Source organism: Protopterus annectens, chromosome 8.part0 (genome assembly GCF_019279795.1).
Source record: "Protopterus annectens isolate FY-2018-M chromosome 8.part0, PAN1.0, whole genome shotgun sequence".
NCBI classification, from domain to species: domain Eukaryota; kingdom Metazoa; phylum Chordata; order Ceratodontiformes; family Protopteridae; genus Protopterus; species Protopterus annectens.
In genome coordinates, this window is record NC_056741.1 from 748,366,612 (window position 1) to 748,384,179 (window position 17,568).

Genomic DNA, 17,568 nt, shown 5'->3' on the forward strand with positions numbered 1-17,568 from the left:
GGTGTGATGCAAGACCTTTTATTGGACCAATACATGTTTTGCAATTACCTCAGCTTTCGAACTGGCATGAGCCCTTCATCAGGAGTTATAATGAGCTCTTGAGAGCTTGAAAGTGTGAGTAATTGTAACACCTATGTTCAATTCAATAAATTTATTTATTTATTTATTTATTGACATTTGTTAACCAGGTTTGTTCAACTGGGCTTGTGGCCCATTTTCAGTGGAGACCCGAGGAGAAAAACTCCAGTAGTACAATTTTAAACAATATTGATATAATAGCGGTTATAGCAAAAACATTCACATATGTTTGGTTACATGCATAAAGTTAAAGTTGCATTAAAAAGAAGCTAAGTAATATAATTTTACATTGATATAGTTCAATAGGTCAACAATAACATTTTTTTGTTTGTATAAAATTATGCAAATCCATAGTAGACACAGTGGCGAGAGAGGTGTAATGAGGTACTAAGTATGGTGCTTTTGAGGGTACATAAAGGGAAGGAAGACTAGGTGGAGTCATGGCAAGGACAGGTCCTGGATTTGAGAAAATAAGCTTTTAGTTCATTTTTAAAGTGCCTGTCTTCCATAGTCTGTGTTTTTTTGGAGGGGAAAGTTATTGACAAGATCTGACTTCAGATCAGAAGATTGTACGTTTGTGTCCTACACAGAGTCCCCATGACACAAATATCCTACAAGAAGGTCTAATGCAAACAAATGGCTGGTTTGAAAGCCACTGATTACAACTGTATGCAAAGAAATGCATTATAGTGCCCTTAGGGAAACTGTCCACCAGCTAATTACTTCATTGATAAAACACCCCTAAGAGATGACCCCATAATTAGGGATCTGGAAATATATGTGGACAGTAATCTGGCCATTGACCAACACATAGCCAAGATAGTAAGAAAATCACTCTATATCACCAAACCCATAAGCAAGGGTATGACATCCAGGTCCAAGGACGTTATAGCACCATTCTTACTCAGCCTTTATCAGACCCTTCACTGAGTACAATGCTCCTTTGTCATAAGCCTAACAAGGCACTTGCAACAGTCTGAATGCCATCGAGAAGTCAAGGTATGAATACCCTGTCCTACACAGACTACCTTAAGACTGTCAGTGTACTCAATTCTCCTACAGGTTACTGAGAGGTGATCTATGTCTGGCATATAAGGCATCCTTCAGATCTAGCTCTGACGGAGCTCATGTACATCTGTAAAACAAACAGCACCAGAAACACTACATTTCGGGAAATGAACTTTGCCTGTGACATAAATAGAACACGCTGGAGAGACAGGTATGTGTCACAAAGGATCTCTACACTATGGGATAAGCTCTCCATCCATGTGGAGCAGAGTTCATCCCTGACCCCATTCAAGAGAAACTTTTGATCACTTGAAGGGAAACTGCAAATTCACCTCGTCTGGCTCCCACATGTCTGATGGACAGCAGTTGACAGTAAGTAAACTAATCTCACGCTAACATACACCCACCTGCATAATCCTTAACTACCTCCTTACTAATATACACCACCATACAGGTGTCCAAGGTACTCAGGGACAAAACTGGGTTGGGTTCTGCAGTTAGGCTTATAAAGACTTGGATGTTTGTTAATCTAGTTTAAAACTATGAACCTACTGGGATATCTTACTACAGAGAGTTTTAGCACAATGTACTTACTCTGATGACACTCGGCTTTACCCCTCCGTTCTGTACAATGATATGGTAAGTGTTTATTCCCTTGCTGCTGACTTTGGCACAGTGCATTCTTGGTTTAGTCTTAATCGGTTGAAACGTAACACTTCCAAAACAGAGGTTCATTTTATCTTGAGAAACTCTTCTGCCCTTCATTTCCTAATTATAACATGTATGGTGTCAATAAACATTAATGCTCTGTACCTGAGACTTCCTAAGATTCAGCCTGAACATTTGCAAATGGTGCAGAACTCGGCTCCTATGCTACTGACTAGTACATCCAGTTACCAACATATTATACCTATTCTGCACAGCCTTCACGGATACTGTTCAAAGTGTTGGTTTCAATCTACATGTCTATCCACGACTTGTGTCCCTCTTACTTGAAGAAGCTGGTTGTACCATACCGCTCTGCTAGGACCTTGCACACAGCCTCTGAAGGACTGCTGCTGGTTTCATGGGTGAACCTTCAGACATCTGAGATTTGATCAGTCTGCTTTCAAGTCTTCCTCTGGTGAACTCATTACCTGGGTGGCTTCGGCAGTGTCCTTTATGGCCGGCTTCTGGAGGTCACTTAAAACCTATTTATTCAATACAGTTTTGATGGTGTGGGTAGACTTGTTTTTATTTATTTATTTTTTATCATACTTATTTAATATATTTTAATAACTCTGATAATTTATGTGTGCTTTCTACTTTATGTGACATTCATTGTGTGTATATTTTATGTGCCTACCTTCCCCAGGAGTGTCTGTGTGTTTGCATATAAATCAAATATCAAAATGTGTGTGTGTGTGTCAGCTACTTGCGCAGGAACACGAAGCACTGGTTGGACAGACAGGGTGCTGGAGGTCTTGGCTTGATCCCTCAGCTGAGATCTTAGCCCTATAGTTGTGCCAGTGGGGAATCTTATTAGGGATCTAGATAAAGAGGGAGAAACTAGCTCCCAGTGTGCTCTTAAGGGAAATTGTACTTTACTGTGTGCGTATTTGTCATCCTCCCAATGTGTACGTCCCTCACTGGTGCTAGTGGTGAGGATTGAGGCTCCTTGATTACTGGGCCAGTGCAGGGGCATTACAGTGTGTAGTCTGCTTTTCAAGTTGAATGACACAAGGAAGTCCACAAAACAAGCTCTGCAGTTGTGCAGCAGTAAACAGCATGACTAGCAATCTAAGTGTTAATGAATTAAATGTCTTGCACTGCTCATATTAAGAAGCAAGACACCCCCCCCCCCCCCTTCAAAGTCAAAAAGCCACTGAAAATGGTAAGATTTTGGACGGATATTTCTCCACAGGCATACTTTATGGATGGTCACATCGTGGGCCTCACAGAAAATCTTCCAAGAAATTTGGGATAACCATGGCTAAAGTACAGCAATAGAGTAACAAATAAAGCTTGTGGCAGTAATTTACATTAAACACTTTTCTGATATGGTAATTATCACACTTTAAAATTCACCACATAGAAGGAGCTGAAAAGTTCATGAGAAAGTTCCCTGCAGCAAATAAGAAATGACTACTCAAGCAGTCCTGTGTTTTCTACCAAGCACCATATAGACTTTTTCGGTGTGGGGAGGCCACTTCCACTCTGAGGATGTCCGACACCTCAGGAAGTCTAACAAAAAGGATGGACATCAACCTGGGGCTTCTCATGGATAAAGACTTATACTGCAAAAGTAATCTTTACGATGAGTATTTATTTAAATTATACATTCATTATATGTTGCACTCTAAGGGTCAATTTAAAAGGAAGGAAATGTACGATCAACTGACTGTTGACATTTACATATGATTGTTCTTCAATAAATCCATTTCTATATTTTGCCTTATCCACTCACCTGTAGCCCCAATGAGGAATACCAATTGCTGAAAGGACAAAAACAACGTCCTGAACACAGAAGATGAAAAAAAATGCAAAGAAGTTGAAGGAACTGTCACTCCTGGAAGAAGAATAAAGACAAGTGAGTATGACACACATTGGCTAGCAGGCATTCACATATGATAGAGTACAATTTACATGTCTTGCCTCCTCCAAGGAACATTATAAAGTTAATAAAGTATACTTCTCCCACCAAATGAGTACTCATAACAGTTTCTAAGGCTTAACTATCATGAAAGGGAACATTACTATTTCTTACAAGTTACTGCCCCAAAAAAACTTCTGCAGGGATTCCTGCAGAGATGGCCTAGTGTAGGAAACAGTTGTGTGATTTGATACCATTGTTTTTCCATGCAGTGATTTGTACAATTAAAGAGCAGAATTTGAAAGACATAATGAGTTCATAAGAAAAACACTACCTAGCACTGCTACATGCAAGGAGTACGTTAACAACCGTGGGAACATATTTCTTGAAACCACTGACTTTTTCTAGCACACAACTATATATATTTTACCACTCCATAAAATGAAATTAAATGCATGAATATACTGGAAACCATACAGAATATATTTTAATATGCATTTCATGAACAACAGGAAGTCTAAAATGACCAGCAGTATTTAGAGGTGGTAACCCGCAGAGCTTTGTCATAGCAAATCAAAAATGTTAAGAGAAGAGAGCAAAATCAGGGACATGTAAGAGTTGTAATTGATCACGGTCAGATATTAAACCAGTCGGTGCCTTTGATTAGCACTATATACATCTCTAAGACAGCATTAATGGCCTCTACTGACTGAGATTTGAGTTAGTGTCCCAATTTGTATACCACCATGATGAGTAATTTTCAGTAGGTGGTACTTACCTGAAGGCTTTGTAAAGTGGTCGGAACCAACATACATAGGAGCAAGGCGTGAAGAGGAGTGCCCATAGTATAGAAAGCCCAAAATCTGTTCCTTCTGCGCTAACACAGAGCCAGGCAAAACACGTCAGCATATTTAGCATTAGACTTCCAGCATTGACTGAAAAATGAATGTCAAAGACAGAATAATTATTACACTGTGCAATAAATACAGAAAATCCACTCTACAAACTAGAACAGCAGCACTCCTCTATTTTCATTAATCAATTAGTCATTTATGAAGATGATAACAGTACTCTTTTCTCTGAAATGTTTACCTAAAAATGTGATTCCATAAATAAAATGTCCCAAGTATTGCAGTTTAAAGAAAAGTAAAGCTATATAAAGAACCTGCTGCAGTAGCAAGGGTTAGAGTACGATCTCTACTACATTCACAACCTTTAGGAACTCACCTCTAGGTGTGGTCGAACATTCAGTCCAACTTTCAGAGCTTTGCACCCTTTCCCCAGTTTGTCTCGTTCCTCCTCCCAAAGGACGCTGCCAACATTCCTGTTATAAAACTGAACCAACCTGCACTATCTTCAATTCCTTCTTTTCCACGGAGCCCTAGAAATGGAAATACCTATGCTACTTCCTGGTCAGATTCCCAGAGAATGTGTAGGTGTCAAGACCACCCACCCGATCTGTGTACTGAATGGTTCTCTCACAACTTGTCCTTGCTGAAAGTAGGCTGGGCATGCCTAAGAAAGTACAGTTGTGTACCTACCATAAATGTAGATGTTCGAGTGTATTCACTGTTGCAGTCATTACACTTGGGTTATCCTGCTGGCAGGCTACCCGCAGTTGGCCCGAGTTCCAAAGTCTTGGTCCGGCGTCGGTTGATGTCACCTCTTCCCTGACGTCAGTGTGCCAGGGGTATAAAAGATGCAACCGACACCATTTTCTTCAGTTTTTCTTGCCCCAGATGTCAGGTGCCCCCAAATAGGAAGGCTGTAAAAAAGTAAGCCAAAAGGCATGCATGCACTGAAATAAACAACTCCTTCATCTACAAGCAAATACACCACATAGGCTGTATAGAGTTAAGAAGTACAGAAAAGTCCCAGCAATGAAAAGGGGGATGGAGGGAGGGTAACCTGGACTGCAACAGTGAATACACTCGAACATCTACATTTATGGTAGGTACACAACTGTACTATGTTCATCGTGTTTCACTGTTGCAGTCATTACACTTGGGTTGAATACCAAAGCTGAGGTTGGGTGACTGGGCCTAAATAGGATTAGGAGAGGCTACCAGGCCCTGCAGGACTGCAGTGGCAAAGCCTTCTCTGGATTTAGAGTAGAGAGGTAAGTGGTAGTGCTTTGTGAAGGTGTGCACTGATCTCCAGGTTGCAGCTTCTAAAATGTCTTTGGTTGGTACTCCTCTGAGAAAAGCTGCTGAAGTGGCTGCTGCTCTTGTTCAATGTGGCCTAATGCCCTTAGGCACTGATTTGCCATGTTGTGCATAGCAGAAGCGAATGCAGTGTCCTATCCATTTTGAAATTGTCTGCTTTGAGATAGGCTTTCCTTGTGATCCTGCAGCATAAGCTACAAACAACTGCTCAGTTTTTCTGAAAGCTTTTGTTTTGTCCAAGTAGAATTGTAGCTGGCTGTGTATGTCCAAAGTGTGCAGACGTCTCTCCCCTTTATTCTGGGGATTTGGATAGAAAGTTGGCAAATGAATAGTTTGGTTAAGAGCCACACTGGAAACCACCTTTGGCATAAACGTTGGGTTTGTCCTTAGAGAGACCCTGTCCTGATGAAAAATTATGAAAGGCTCCACTGCCATTAGTGCCTGTAACTCAGACTCTTCTTGCTGAAGTTATTGCTAGGAGCAGAGCAGTTTTCCATGATAAGAATTTTATATCAGCTGTGCTGACTGGCTCAAAAGGAGGCAGTGTGAGTTTTTCTAAAACAAAATTGAGGTCCCAAGTAGGTATTTGTGCTCTCCTTGGGGGTCTTATGTTTCTTGCCCCTCTGAGGTACTGCCTTAGTAGTGGGTGCAAAAAAATAGAAGGTTCCGTATTGTAATGAGCTGAAATGGCAGAGGCATGGATCTTAATAGATGAAAAGGAAAGGCCTTTGTCCAGCATCTCAGTTAGGTATTTTAAAATCTGAGGTATATTTGGAACAAGTGGTTCGAGTCCTTGGGCCTGGTTCCAAGCACAGAATCTCTTCCATTTTTCTGCATAGGATTTCCTAGTGCTGGGCCTCCTGGCTTCTTAAACGACATCCATAACAGCTTTAGAGAGAGGAGTGGTTTGAGTGACTATATTATCTGACATGCAGCCAGATTTAAGGTCCTGAGTTGACTGTGCAGAATCTGGTTGTTCTTTTGAGTTAGGAGATGAGGAATTTGAGGTAAAGGCCAGGCTGGGCCTTGAGACAAGCTCTTTAGGATTTGGTACCAGTGCTGGCGTGGCCAGTCTGGGGCAATCAGGATAATTTTTGGCTTCTCTTGTCTGACTTTTAGGTGTACCTTGGGAAGAAGAGCCAGTGGATGGAAGGCATAAACTGTCAGGGTTTCCCAGCTGAATGAAAGAGCATCCACTTTCCATGCTTGTGAGTGATAAGTCCTTGTGCAGAATTTCTGTAGTTGGCAGTTGTGAGGGGAGGCAAAAAGATCTATGTCTGGGCGTCCCCATTTCCTTGTTATGCTGAAGACCTGTGGATTTAATTTCCATTTGTGTGGATCCATGAGATTTTTGCTTAGTTCGTCTGCCAGTGTATTTTTCTTTCCTGGCAGGAATTGTGCCTGCAGATGTACTTGATAGGTCAGTGCTGTGTTCCACAAAGTCATGGCTTGCCTGCAGAGGGGGTAAGAATGTGTGCCCCCTTGCTTGTTTATGTACCACATAACTGTGGTGTTGTCCGTCTTTAGCAATAGCTGTCCTGGATGTAGTAGATCCTTGAAGGCTGTCAGGGCATTCTGTACAGCTAGCATCTCTTTTTGATTGATGTGAAGATGCATTTGTTCCTTGGGCCACGTGCCCTGAATACATTTTCCTTCCATGTGTGCCCCCAGGCATAATCCGATGCATCTGTTGTTATTGTCTGCCTGGCTGTGGGCAAGGTGAAGGGCTGTCCCTTGTTGAGGTGACAGGCCCGGGACCACCATAGAAACTCCTGTTGTAGACAGGGAATTATATTTATTACTGTTTCCAGGCTGTGGCAATGTTGAGTCCAAACACTTTTCAGATACCATTGTAGTTTCCTCATATGCAGTCTTGCATATGGAATTAGTAAAATGCAGGATGACATGAAATCCAGGGCCTGCAAAATTTTTCTTGCAGGGAGCTGGGTCTTTGTTGCCATCATTTGAAAGTAATGAGTCAGATGCCTTTGTTTGTCTGGCGAGAGATAAGCCATCTGGGCAGTTGTATTTAAGCTTGCACCCAGGAATATTATCTCTTGAGAGGGCACTAGTTTTGATTTCTTTTCATTTACAGTGTACCCTAGGCAAATTAGTAATGTTTTTACAAATACCAGATGTCTTAGTAAAATATTGGGTGACTTCAACTACCCGAATATAGACTGGGAACATTACTCAAGCCCTTTTCTATTCTGGTTCTGGGTTTCATAAATCAAATGTAATGCTTCATAACAGTCACTGTGAGGAGAAAGAGGAAATGAGAAACAATATAAGTCACAAACAAAAGCAAACATGGACTACATAATGTCTGTATATCCAGTTATATCCCATCTGATCATAAAACTAATCCACTGGATCCTACTCGAAATCCTACCCCCCCACTTCCAACAGCAAGAAAAGCAAACTAGAAAGAAAAAAGCAAACTTCACACTACTGTATGGGGTTGTGGTATCCTGAAGGCCCCTGAGCCAGAGGAAACCACAACCTGAAAGCCCACAAGCCCTTACAAATGCCTTCTATGGGGACCTCCAGGACTGCATGGATCAGAGCATAAAAAGACAAATAGAGACAAGAACACCCTAGTGGACCCCAGCCTCTGGTGTCTGGTGGCCATTAAGCATTTAACAAACATTTAGAAAGAAAAAAGAAATAAAAGTCAAAGAAATCCAAAAAAGATAAAACACCCCAAATCATGATCATTATTAGTAAAAAATACGCATTTTGAAAAAAAGGCAAATCCCAAGAGAAAAACAAAAAACCACATCAATCAAAAGGACAACATAGCCTTTTTTCAAAATTAGTAGGAATGATGGTGAAACTCCTGAAAATCACAGACATTGCAGTCAAAATGAATACAAACATCAACCCACAGACATGCAGAACATACTAAACTGACAGACAGATTCAGGCTCAAGCCCTCCCCTCTCCCCTCAATAACTAGAGATAACTAGTGAAGCCTCTCAAAGGACAAACAAAAATGCGCAGCATCAATGGGACTGAGAATTAAAGCATAAACACAGCAACAATGGGACAGGATGAAGTCCCGTGCTGTGCTGTACACGCTACAATGAGGAATTAAACCCGCACATAAAAGGCAGGTTTAGCCTCTCAACAGCCACCATTACCCCACTCCCCTCGGCGAGTAGGCGCTGCAAGCCATGGAATTTGGTCCCATCTAGCTCCACGATCTCTATATAATGACTCTCGGAAACAGATTCTAATGGAGTTCAGCTGCTAAAGCTATAGATGACTTTTAGCTCATTGGACCTCTTGAGTGCATATTTTGACTATTGGGACTTCCCACTTTGTCACTTTGGTTTCTTCTTCAAACTCCTTTTGCCATTGGTGAACTGGCAAAAACAGTCTTCAAGGCTAACCCTGACCATAAGTATTGACACAACCTACCTTTTGAAGCTTGACAGACACCAACACAATTGCCCACTGGTATACTGAAAACACCACCAGGTTAAATGTAAAAACATATGTCACAAGATGGCTGCAAACTGGCTAAGCCACAGGGTTGCTCGCTTCGCACATGCTGGTGCCAGTGGGACTCGTCACACAAGGTGCCTTGCAGACATCTGCTTTGGCAAACACTTCATCTAGACAGAGTACAGGCTAGCATGGGAGTGGAAAGGACTTTTTTTGCAACTAACTGCATGGTGGACAAGTACAACTGCTGAGATATAGAGGATAGAATTGCCCATGACTCCACGAAACAGATAGCAAGGTAACTGCAGATGGCCTGGGTGGCACCCCCAATATAACACCGGTTATCAAAAACCGCAGAAAACCTCCATATAGGGCTACAGGGAAACCAGGCACAAGAAGACACAGAACATTACCACAGGACATGGAGGATTGAGCGGCCTTAGTGGCTACATTGACACCCTGTACTCTGAACGAGACTCAGACCACATTGACACTCACATGCCCCATACATCCAGAATCTCAGATACGACATCCCTGTAAATTTTCATTAGGGATTCACATCCAGATCTAGTGAGGGCCTCTGAATCCTCTCCATCTTCCATCTTATCTCACCTGAGAGACCCCAAAGTGTTCATATCAGGAATGTTCTCTCCAAAAAGAGTCCCTGACTGCTGATTTGTAAGAAACCAAGGATCTGACACCAAGATACAATGTCATAGAGACCACATGCACCTGCTCCAGCTCAAACCCATGGTCCATATACGAACAGAACTGTCCACCTAAAAATCAAAAATCCAAATCCACTAGAGCCATTCTGGAAATCCCACCACTAAAGGGGCGAGCACCAAATAAATCAGACGGGGTTAGAGGACTAGATTATCACGGATAGACTACCCCAGGACGAGAACCCGGACCATGTGAATCAAGCACCCTGACTTGTGCAAGAGAACCCTAATCTGTGGATGTGGAGAGATCGATTTGGAGCTCCTAGGAATCATCTCTGTGTTATTGCTGGAATCAGGCAACCTATGACCAATGGAATCTATGTCCTTGCTCTCTGCTTGAATAAGGCAGCCGTCCAAGTAGGGATATATTTGAATTCCTCTTTGTCTGAAAAATGCAATTACTGGTGCCAGGCATTTTGTGAAAAAACTGGGCGCAGTAGATAAGCCAAAGGGCAGTGCAGAGAATTGGTAATGCATTGAGCCAGCTAAGAATCGGAGGTATCTTCTGCAAGATTGTCTGATTGGGACATGCAGGTATGCCTCCTTGAGGTCCAAAGTAACTAGCCAAGCCTTCTTGCCCAGCATGGGTAGAAGTTACTGTAGTGTTAACATTCTGAATTTTGGAACATCCAGGAAAGTATTTAGGATTGACAAGTCCAGTATTGGTCTCCAGGCTTTGTCCTTTCTGGGTACTAGGAAAAGTCTTGAGTAAAATCCTTGTCCTTGTTCTTGCTGTGGTACTCTTTGAATAGCTCCCATGTCCATGAGAGCAGCAATTTCCTTTTGTGCCTCTGCCCATTGGTTTTGTGGCAGGTTCGGCATACCTTTTGATTTTGGAAGGGTGTGAAAGTGGAACCTGTAACCCTGAGAAACAATATTCAGTACCCATTTGTCCTGGGTGATTATGTGCCAATTTTGTGCGAAAAGTGCTAGCTTTCCTCCTAGGTGTGCTGCCAAAAGGTAAGTGCTTGGCCTTTGTAGAGGGAAGTCAATGGGACTGTTTCCTGTAAGGTTGTCATTTGTCTTCTCCTCCTTTGGGGGTAGAAGCACCCCATTGTTTAGGTCTGTAGGATCCTTGGGGTTGAGATCTGCCTCTTGGGTGTCTGTATCTGCCTCTTTGTGGCCTGTCTGAGACCTGAAAGGACCAATTTTTTGAAGGCCAGTTTCTACTAAACCTAGGTGGTTGAACCTGTAAGAAATCCTTTACTGTCCGCATTGATTTTGCTTTATCCTCCATTTTCTTTAACACCTCTTCTGCCTTAACACCAAACAAAGTATCATACTGTAGTGGAGCATCCAATAATTTAACTTTAACATGGTCAGGTAAACTTTGTTTTTTCAACCAAGCATGCCTTCGAATTACAGAGCCTGTAATTGCGGCTCTGCAAGAAGCCTCTAATGAATCAAAACCACATTGCAAAGTATGCTTTCCCACTTGTTCAGCTGCATGCAATAAATCCTGCATTTCCTTATTGTCGGGACATTCTGAGTTTGTAACCATTTTCTGTTTTAACAAAGACATGAGGCACTGTTTATATTTAAGCATGTGAAACTGGCAGTTTAAAGCCCTTACAGCTAAAGTAGCAGAAGTGTATATTTTTTCCCCCATCTATCCAGAGCTCTAGGATCCCTATCAGAGGGGACAGGGTTTTTTTGCAGTGGAAGCCTTAACCCCTTTGGGACCCTGAGAAATTGTTTCTGGGTCAGCAGCATGGTTTTTATAAAGAACTTTATGAGTCAGGGACCCTGTAATACCTGTCTTGACTGGTGCAGGGGGTAAAGAATCAGGAGACAGACTGGATTTAGAGAAAACATCATCAACAATATCAAGCACAGGGGGATAGCTAGGTGCCTGTGCTGAGGCAGTAAAAGAAAATCTCTGAGCCTTTTCTTGGATTCTGAATAATCCTGGCTCTCCCAGTGGAAATGTTCCCTCATGGTGTGCAGAGTTTTCCCAAAAGAATAATCCTCAGGTGGAGAGGCTGAAGGTATAGATTCTTCAGCATCAGAGTCCTCATAGGGAGGGAGAGAATAACCTGATCTGAAGAGGAATCAGAGGAAATAGAAACCTGGTCAGAGGAATCATATTCAGTGTCTTGCCTAGGCATTTTTTCAGGAGGGGGATGGGATTCCCTGATCAAAGTAATTAAGTCTTCGGCCATTTTAAGCATCTGTTTCTTTGGCATAGATGACTGTCCAGGAGAATACTGTACTTGTTTCCTTGTCTTTAATGGTGTTTTTGACTTTGCCTTGGCTGCTGTAGTGGACTTAACAGTAAGCTGTGAAGGTCTGAAAACACCCTCCGAAGCCGATGCCTGCTCAGCGGCTCCGGACCCATCTGAGGGAATAGTTTCCGTAGGCCCAATACCTTGAGTATCCAGAGGCCTAGTTGTCTCCACGTGGGAGTCACATATGGCCTGTGGCTCTGAGGTAGCGGGTGTCAGGGGCTGAGAAAGTGCCTCACTGAGAACCGGTGACTGGCCTAGAAGAGGCTTCGTCGTCGGTTTTGGACCTCGGATGCCTGTCCTTTTCCTTGTCTTTGCGTTTTTTATGAATTCCGGTCATTGGTTGTTCCGACGGCATTATATAGTTAAACCTTCGGCCAAAATACTGTAAGGCAAAATCAAACCGATGTTTAATAGTGCGTTTGTTCAATCTAGCACAAAACTGACAACTAGCAACATTGTGGTCAGGGCCTAGGCAAGGAATATAGTAAGAGTGAAAATTCTTATGAGGTATTTGCTTCCCACAAGAAATACAATTGTTAACTTTTACTGACATAGGTTCTGGAGCAAGAAAAAGTTTCCCCAATGGGGTACTTAGCTTTATTGAAGACTTCGGTTCTGAAACTCTATTTCGAAAAATCTCAGGAGTCGGCCGACTGGCACTTGTGAACTGCTTTTGCTTCGGGCACCGCACAGCAAGAAAGACTGAAGAAAATGGAGTCGGTTGCATCTTTTATACCCCTGGCGCACTGACATCAGGGAAGAGGCGACATCAACAGATGCCGGACCAAGACTTTGGAACTCGGGCCGACTGCGGGTAGCCTGCCAGCAGGATAACCCAAGTGTAATGACTGCAACAGTGAAACACGAACATTCCCAATTCCCTAGAATTACAATGACCAGAAGAAGCACTCACAGCAGGTGTGTGTGTGTTTGTGTGGAGGGGGGGGTAGAAGAAGGTGAACTTATACTTATTACATCCTCTGGATGCCCACAGTTACAGAAGAGGGGTATTTTATTACAATAACCCTCTTACTCAACCATGCAAATATGTACTGTTACGCTAAGTTCCTTTACAACTGTATTGTGTTCTTCATAAGAATCACTGTTGCAGTCATAACCTTTAAGAAAATTCTCAAACCTTGTCCATCATGCTGGAATATTGGCTATTTTCCTAGGACAAAAGATGCAGGGGGCACTGCAAAATATCAGTGGCAAAACCCACTCTGCCTATGGATAAGCCCTTTCAGGAATGCTAAGAAAATGCATGCAACACAGGATCAAGTGGTTGCATCCAGAACGACCTAGGCAACTATCCCACTAATAAAAGCACTAGTGACTAGGGTGGTCCTGTTACAGTGGGGTCTAACATGCACCCTGCAGAGTCTTTCTATGGGCAAAGTAGCATAAGGTAATGAAGTAAAAATTCACCATTTAGAAACAGCCTGTTTAGATACTAGGTTCCCCTCCCTATTGGCACATAAGGAACAAAAAAAATGTCAAGTCTTACTGAGGCTCTTGGTTGTAGGCAAGTAATATCTGAATTGTCTGTGAATATACAAGGAATACAAACACCTTTTTGACCCACTTCAGAGATTAGAAAGAAAGACTTAGAACTGGGAAGTATTTTTCAAAGTTAATTCTGTAATGACGTTACCATTATGGAATGGTACCTTCACTTCATCAGGCAGAGGTTGTTTCCTCAGTCATGCATGACTCTTAGGTGCAATCACTATAGCAGTTGCCCCAATGCTGCATCTACACTATCATAACCACGTATTACAGCATGTCCACAAACAAAGCTAACTGGAGAAGTCTGACTAGTCTGGCTTTCAGCATTGAGTCAGTCACCTGTCCAGGCATGTTCCACAACTGCTGGAGGACTTCACCCTAATATTTGCTCATGTGGATCTGAGAATTTACAGCCTGGAAGGCCAGGATTGATGAAGTAGTAGTCTTCTTTCCATCATGATCTTAGACTCTGCTCTCTTGGTCACTGGGAAGAGTATTCAGAGTTGAACAAACTATAAACTTTTATCAGCATCCATGGAGCCTACTGCTGGATCTGACAATGGATTATTTTATAAGTACTTGAAAGGATTTTGAAGCTTGTAAAAATGGTCAGGCTTCATAGCAGGGGGTTATGAGACCAGTTCTAGTGATGCTATGCTAAAAACATTCACACATGCTCCAGGCATTTCAAGAATAGCATGTGACTTTACAAACTCAAACTGAAAGGATCAAAACATTCCTCATGAGTATCCAAGACCTCACTAGCTTCCCATTTCAAGTGGACCCTCACTCATAAGAGGATTTCCCAAAATGAAATGTCTTCTGAGGGAGAATCACAAAACATGATGTTGCATTTCCATGTCATGTTCTAAAAGGGAAAACATTAGCAACAATTGTTTATGAATCAGAAGATGGGTAGCCTCATCATTTATGTTATACCCTAAAGGATTTCAGTAGTCTCCTAGAATCAAAGGAGTCCTAGTACCTATCAGGAGGGAGCTCTCTCCCATTATTTTGACAAGAAGGGACTCCAGAAATTATGGCTACTACGAGCTGAACTGCAGGTTGTGGAGGAAAAAAAGAAATTATCCTGGGCTATTTTCTGTCAGTCCTGAAAAGAAGCCTAGAAAAGGATTTGTTTTAGGGGCCTGCCTTGTATCTGACTTCTTCATAATGTCAAGGCCTATAACATTGTGGCCTCCTGATCAATGGACACCTGAACCCTCAGCATACTGTATGACTCTGTAAAGAGGTTGAGTTTAAACAGTGTGTTTAGGTGAGGGGTTAGTTCATTTTGGAGCTCTTGTAAAACACAGCCTGGGACACTGTCCCGCCCCACTGAAGCTGTGTTTTTGGCTTTGGATAGGGCTGTTTTAACCTGTGTGCCTGTGACTGACGAGGCCCTACATTCTTCTGGTATGGTTATGGGCCCTTTAGGGTGAGAAGGGGGTGAAGTTTGCACTAAACCTGTCTGCCATAATGTTGGCAATATCAGTCGGTTCAGTGTATTTTGTGCCATTCTGCACTAACTCAGAGAAGATCTGAAAGTTTCCACTTAGGTCCTTGACATAGCTAAAAACGCTTTGTGGTTATCTTTGGAGTCATTGGCAATTTTTCTTTCGAAACTAGCCTTGAATGATTTAATGAGGGATCACAGTTTCTTGCTGATACTGATCAGGGATGTCTTTCCTTCTTGGGATTTTACTCTTTTCTGTACTAGTTTCCTCCTTCTGTCGTATAGCTTGTTTATGGCAGGAGTCCAACAGACTGGTTTCCTTTTCTTGGAGGAGTGAGTCTTGGTTTTACTTGGGACAGCACAAGCCATGCATTCCTGCAGGTGCTCATAGAGTGCCTTTATAAAGGTTTCAGCAGCTTGGACAGCATTGTCCTTTAGCATGGGGGTTGTGAACCTTTCCACCTTGGTCTTAAGTAACGTGAAGTTTGCTTTTGAAAAGTTTTTCACAGTGGTTTCCTTGATTGGGGGTGAGGGCGGAATGTGGATATCCAGAGTGATTAGTCTATGGTCTGATCTAACCAGTGAGGGGTTGACCTCCGGTGTGGAACACCGGTCACCCATGTTGGTGATGACCAGGTCCAATATGTTGTTCCCTCTGGTGGGGGTATTGACCAGTTGATCCAGGGCATTCGAGTTTATAAATCCTAGGAAGCATTGGGCAAGTTAGTACTTGAGTAGTTCTCCCAGTTTATGTTTGGTTAATTGAAATCACCCAGTATTAGGGTGTTTAGTAGGACCTTCATATTTCCCAGTGTCTTCAGAAATGCGGAATGGGGGTCTGGGTCATGGTGGGTGATCTGTAGCAAGCTACAATTTGGATTGCAGTTTTGCCCATTGTTAATTGTACATGGATGATCTCTGATGCACTGTGCTGCGCCACTAACCTGGAGGTGTGAGTAACCCTGATGAATATTGATACACCCCCGCCTTTTGTGTTTCGGTCCTGGTTCTGTGGCCGAAAGGTATGAGTTATAGCCTAGTGGGGCTGGGGTGCTCTCAGGAGCCTTAAACTAGGTTTCTGTTACTGCACAGATGTCAATGTTGTCCATACTGAGGAGTGCCTCGAGTGCATGCATTCTGAGGTTTAGACTTCTGGCACTGAGTAGCATTACCCTCAGTTTTTGGTTACTTGTGCTACTTATAGTGGTGGGTTTGTCTTTTGAGCCTTGCCTAAAAAAGGCACTATGGGGGCGACAAGAGCTTTGGCCAGTATTCAAAAGCCTAAGGTGACAGGTGCAAGCCATCTCTTGCGAAGCAACGTGGCTTGTTGAGCATGTCATCCCAGGTGGACAGATACTGGATCCCCTTTGAATGACACCAGAAACTTAGCCAATTGTTGAAATTGATCATTTTTCCTTATACTGTGGCATCATTCTTGGTGAGGGTAGGATGCTACTCAGGGTCAGGGTCATACCGGCCTGGGCTACATGATCAGAGAGCTCTTCCATGTATTTTCATTTAGTCCAGGGAGGTACATCTCAAGTCATTCACACCAACATGGACAATGACAGAGTCATATTTGTACTTGTTCTGGAGTGACCTGAGTGCTTGTGTTATGTGGCGGATCCTGGCACCCGACAGGCAGCTAACTGTAACCTTCTCCTTGTCCAGCCTAGTTAGTGGGACATCAGTGTGCCTGACTATAGAGTTGCCTATTTCTAGTGTGCTGGGTACGTTATTTTGCCTTAAGGGCTGTGATTGCTTGGCACACTGATTATGTGAAGTATGTGTTTCATGGTTGGTGATGGGGTGTGGAGGTTGCTTGGATGTCTGCTTTGGAGGTCTCTGTTGCTTTTGCAAATTTTTAATTAGAGCCTCCGAGTATGTTTACATGTATTCATGTGTGTTACTTGCCGGTGTTGGTTTATTAGGTCTATGTGAGACTGGTGGTGTGTTGCAAGTTTTACCCTTCTCCTCTTGACTGTCAGTTCTAGTCTTGGGTTGAGAGAGCTTTGCCTCCAGTTTGGCTGTATAATTGCATCTCTCGCATATATTAGTGTTTGGTGGTAGGAGGAGAGGGTTGTCTGTGTACATGAGGCAGTTGTAATATTGCCACAAAATGCCCAGATTCACCAGTTGGACTGGTGAGTACACCAGAAACTGCCCTTTGGACATGCCTGAATAGGTAGAGTAAGCTGTTTTTCTGATTGGCTGGTGGGGACGAATAGAGAGCCTTGTCCTTCTGGACAGTATGGGGGGGTCTAGTGCTAGGGTTAATTAGTGCTTGCTTTGAGTTTTAAGCAAGTGCTTGACTGTGAAATGAATGGTTTGAGTGCTAAAGTTGAAGGTTTGTCTAGTTCCAAGGGAAAAATTGAAG

At 42.7% G+C, this 17,568-nt stretch overlaps 1 protein-coding gene across 2 annotated transcripts in view; it reads right to left on the reverse strand.

The window, feature by feature from the left end:
- SCAMP3 (secretory carrier membrane protein 3) overlaps positions 1 to 17,568 on the reverse strand; it is a 728,328-nt gene that overhangs the window by 217,204 nt on the left and 493,556 nt on the right. For both annotated transcript variants that reach the window (XM_044080205.1, XM_044080206.1), the window contains exons 6-7: positions 4,437 to 4,593; positions 3,533 to 3,634 (exon numbers count right to left, since the gene is read on the reverse strand). In XM_044080205.1, coding sequence (XP_043936140.1) covers positions 3,533 to 3,634; positions 4,437 to 4,593 — 259 coding nt within the window. The remainder of the gene's footprint in view (positions 1 to 3,532; positions 3,635 to 4,436; positions 4,594 to 17,568) is intronic.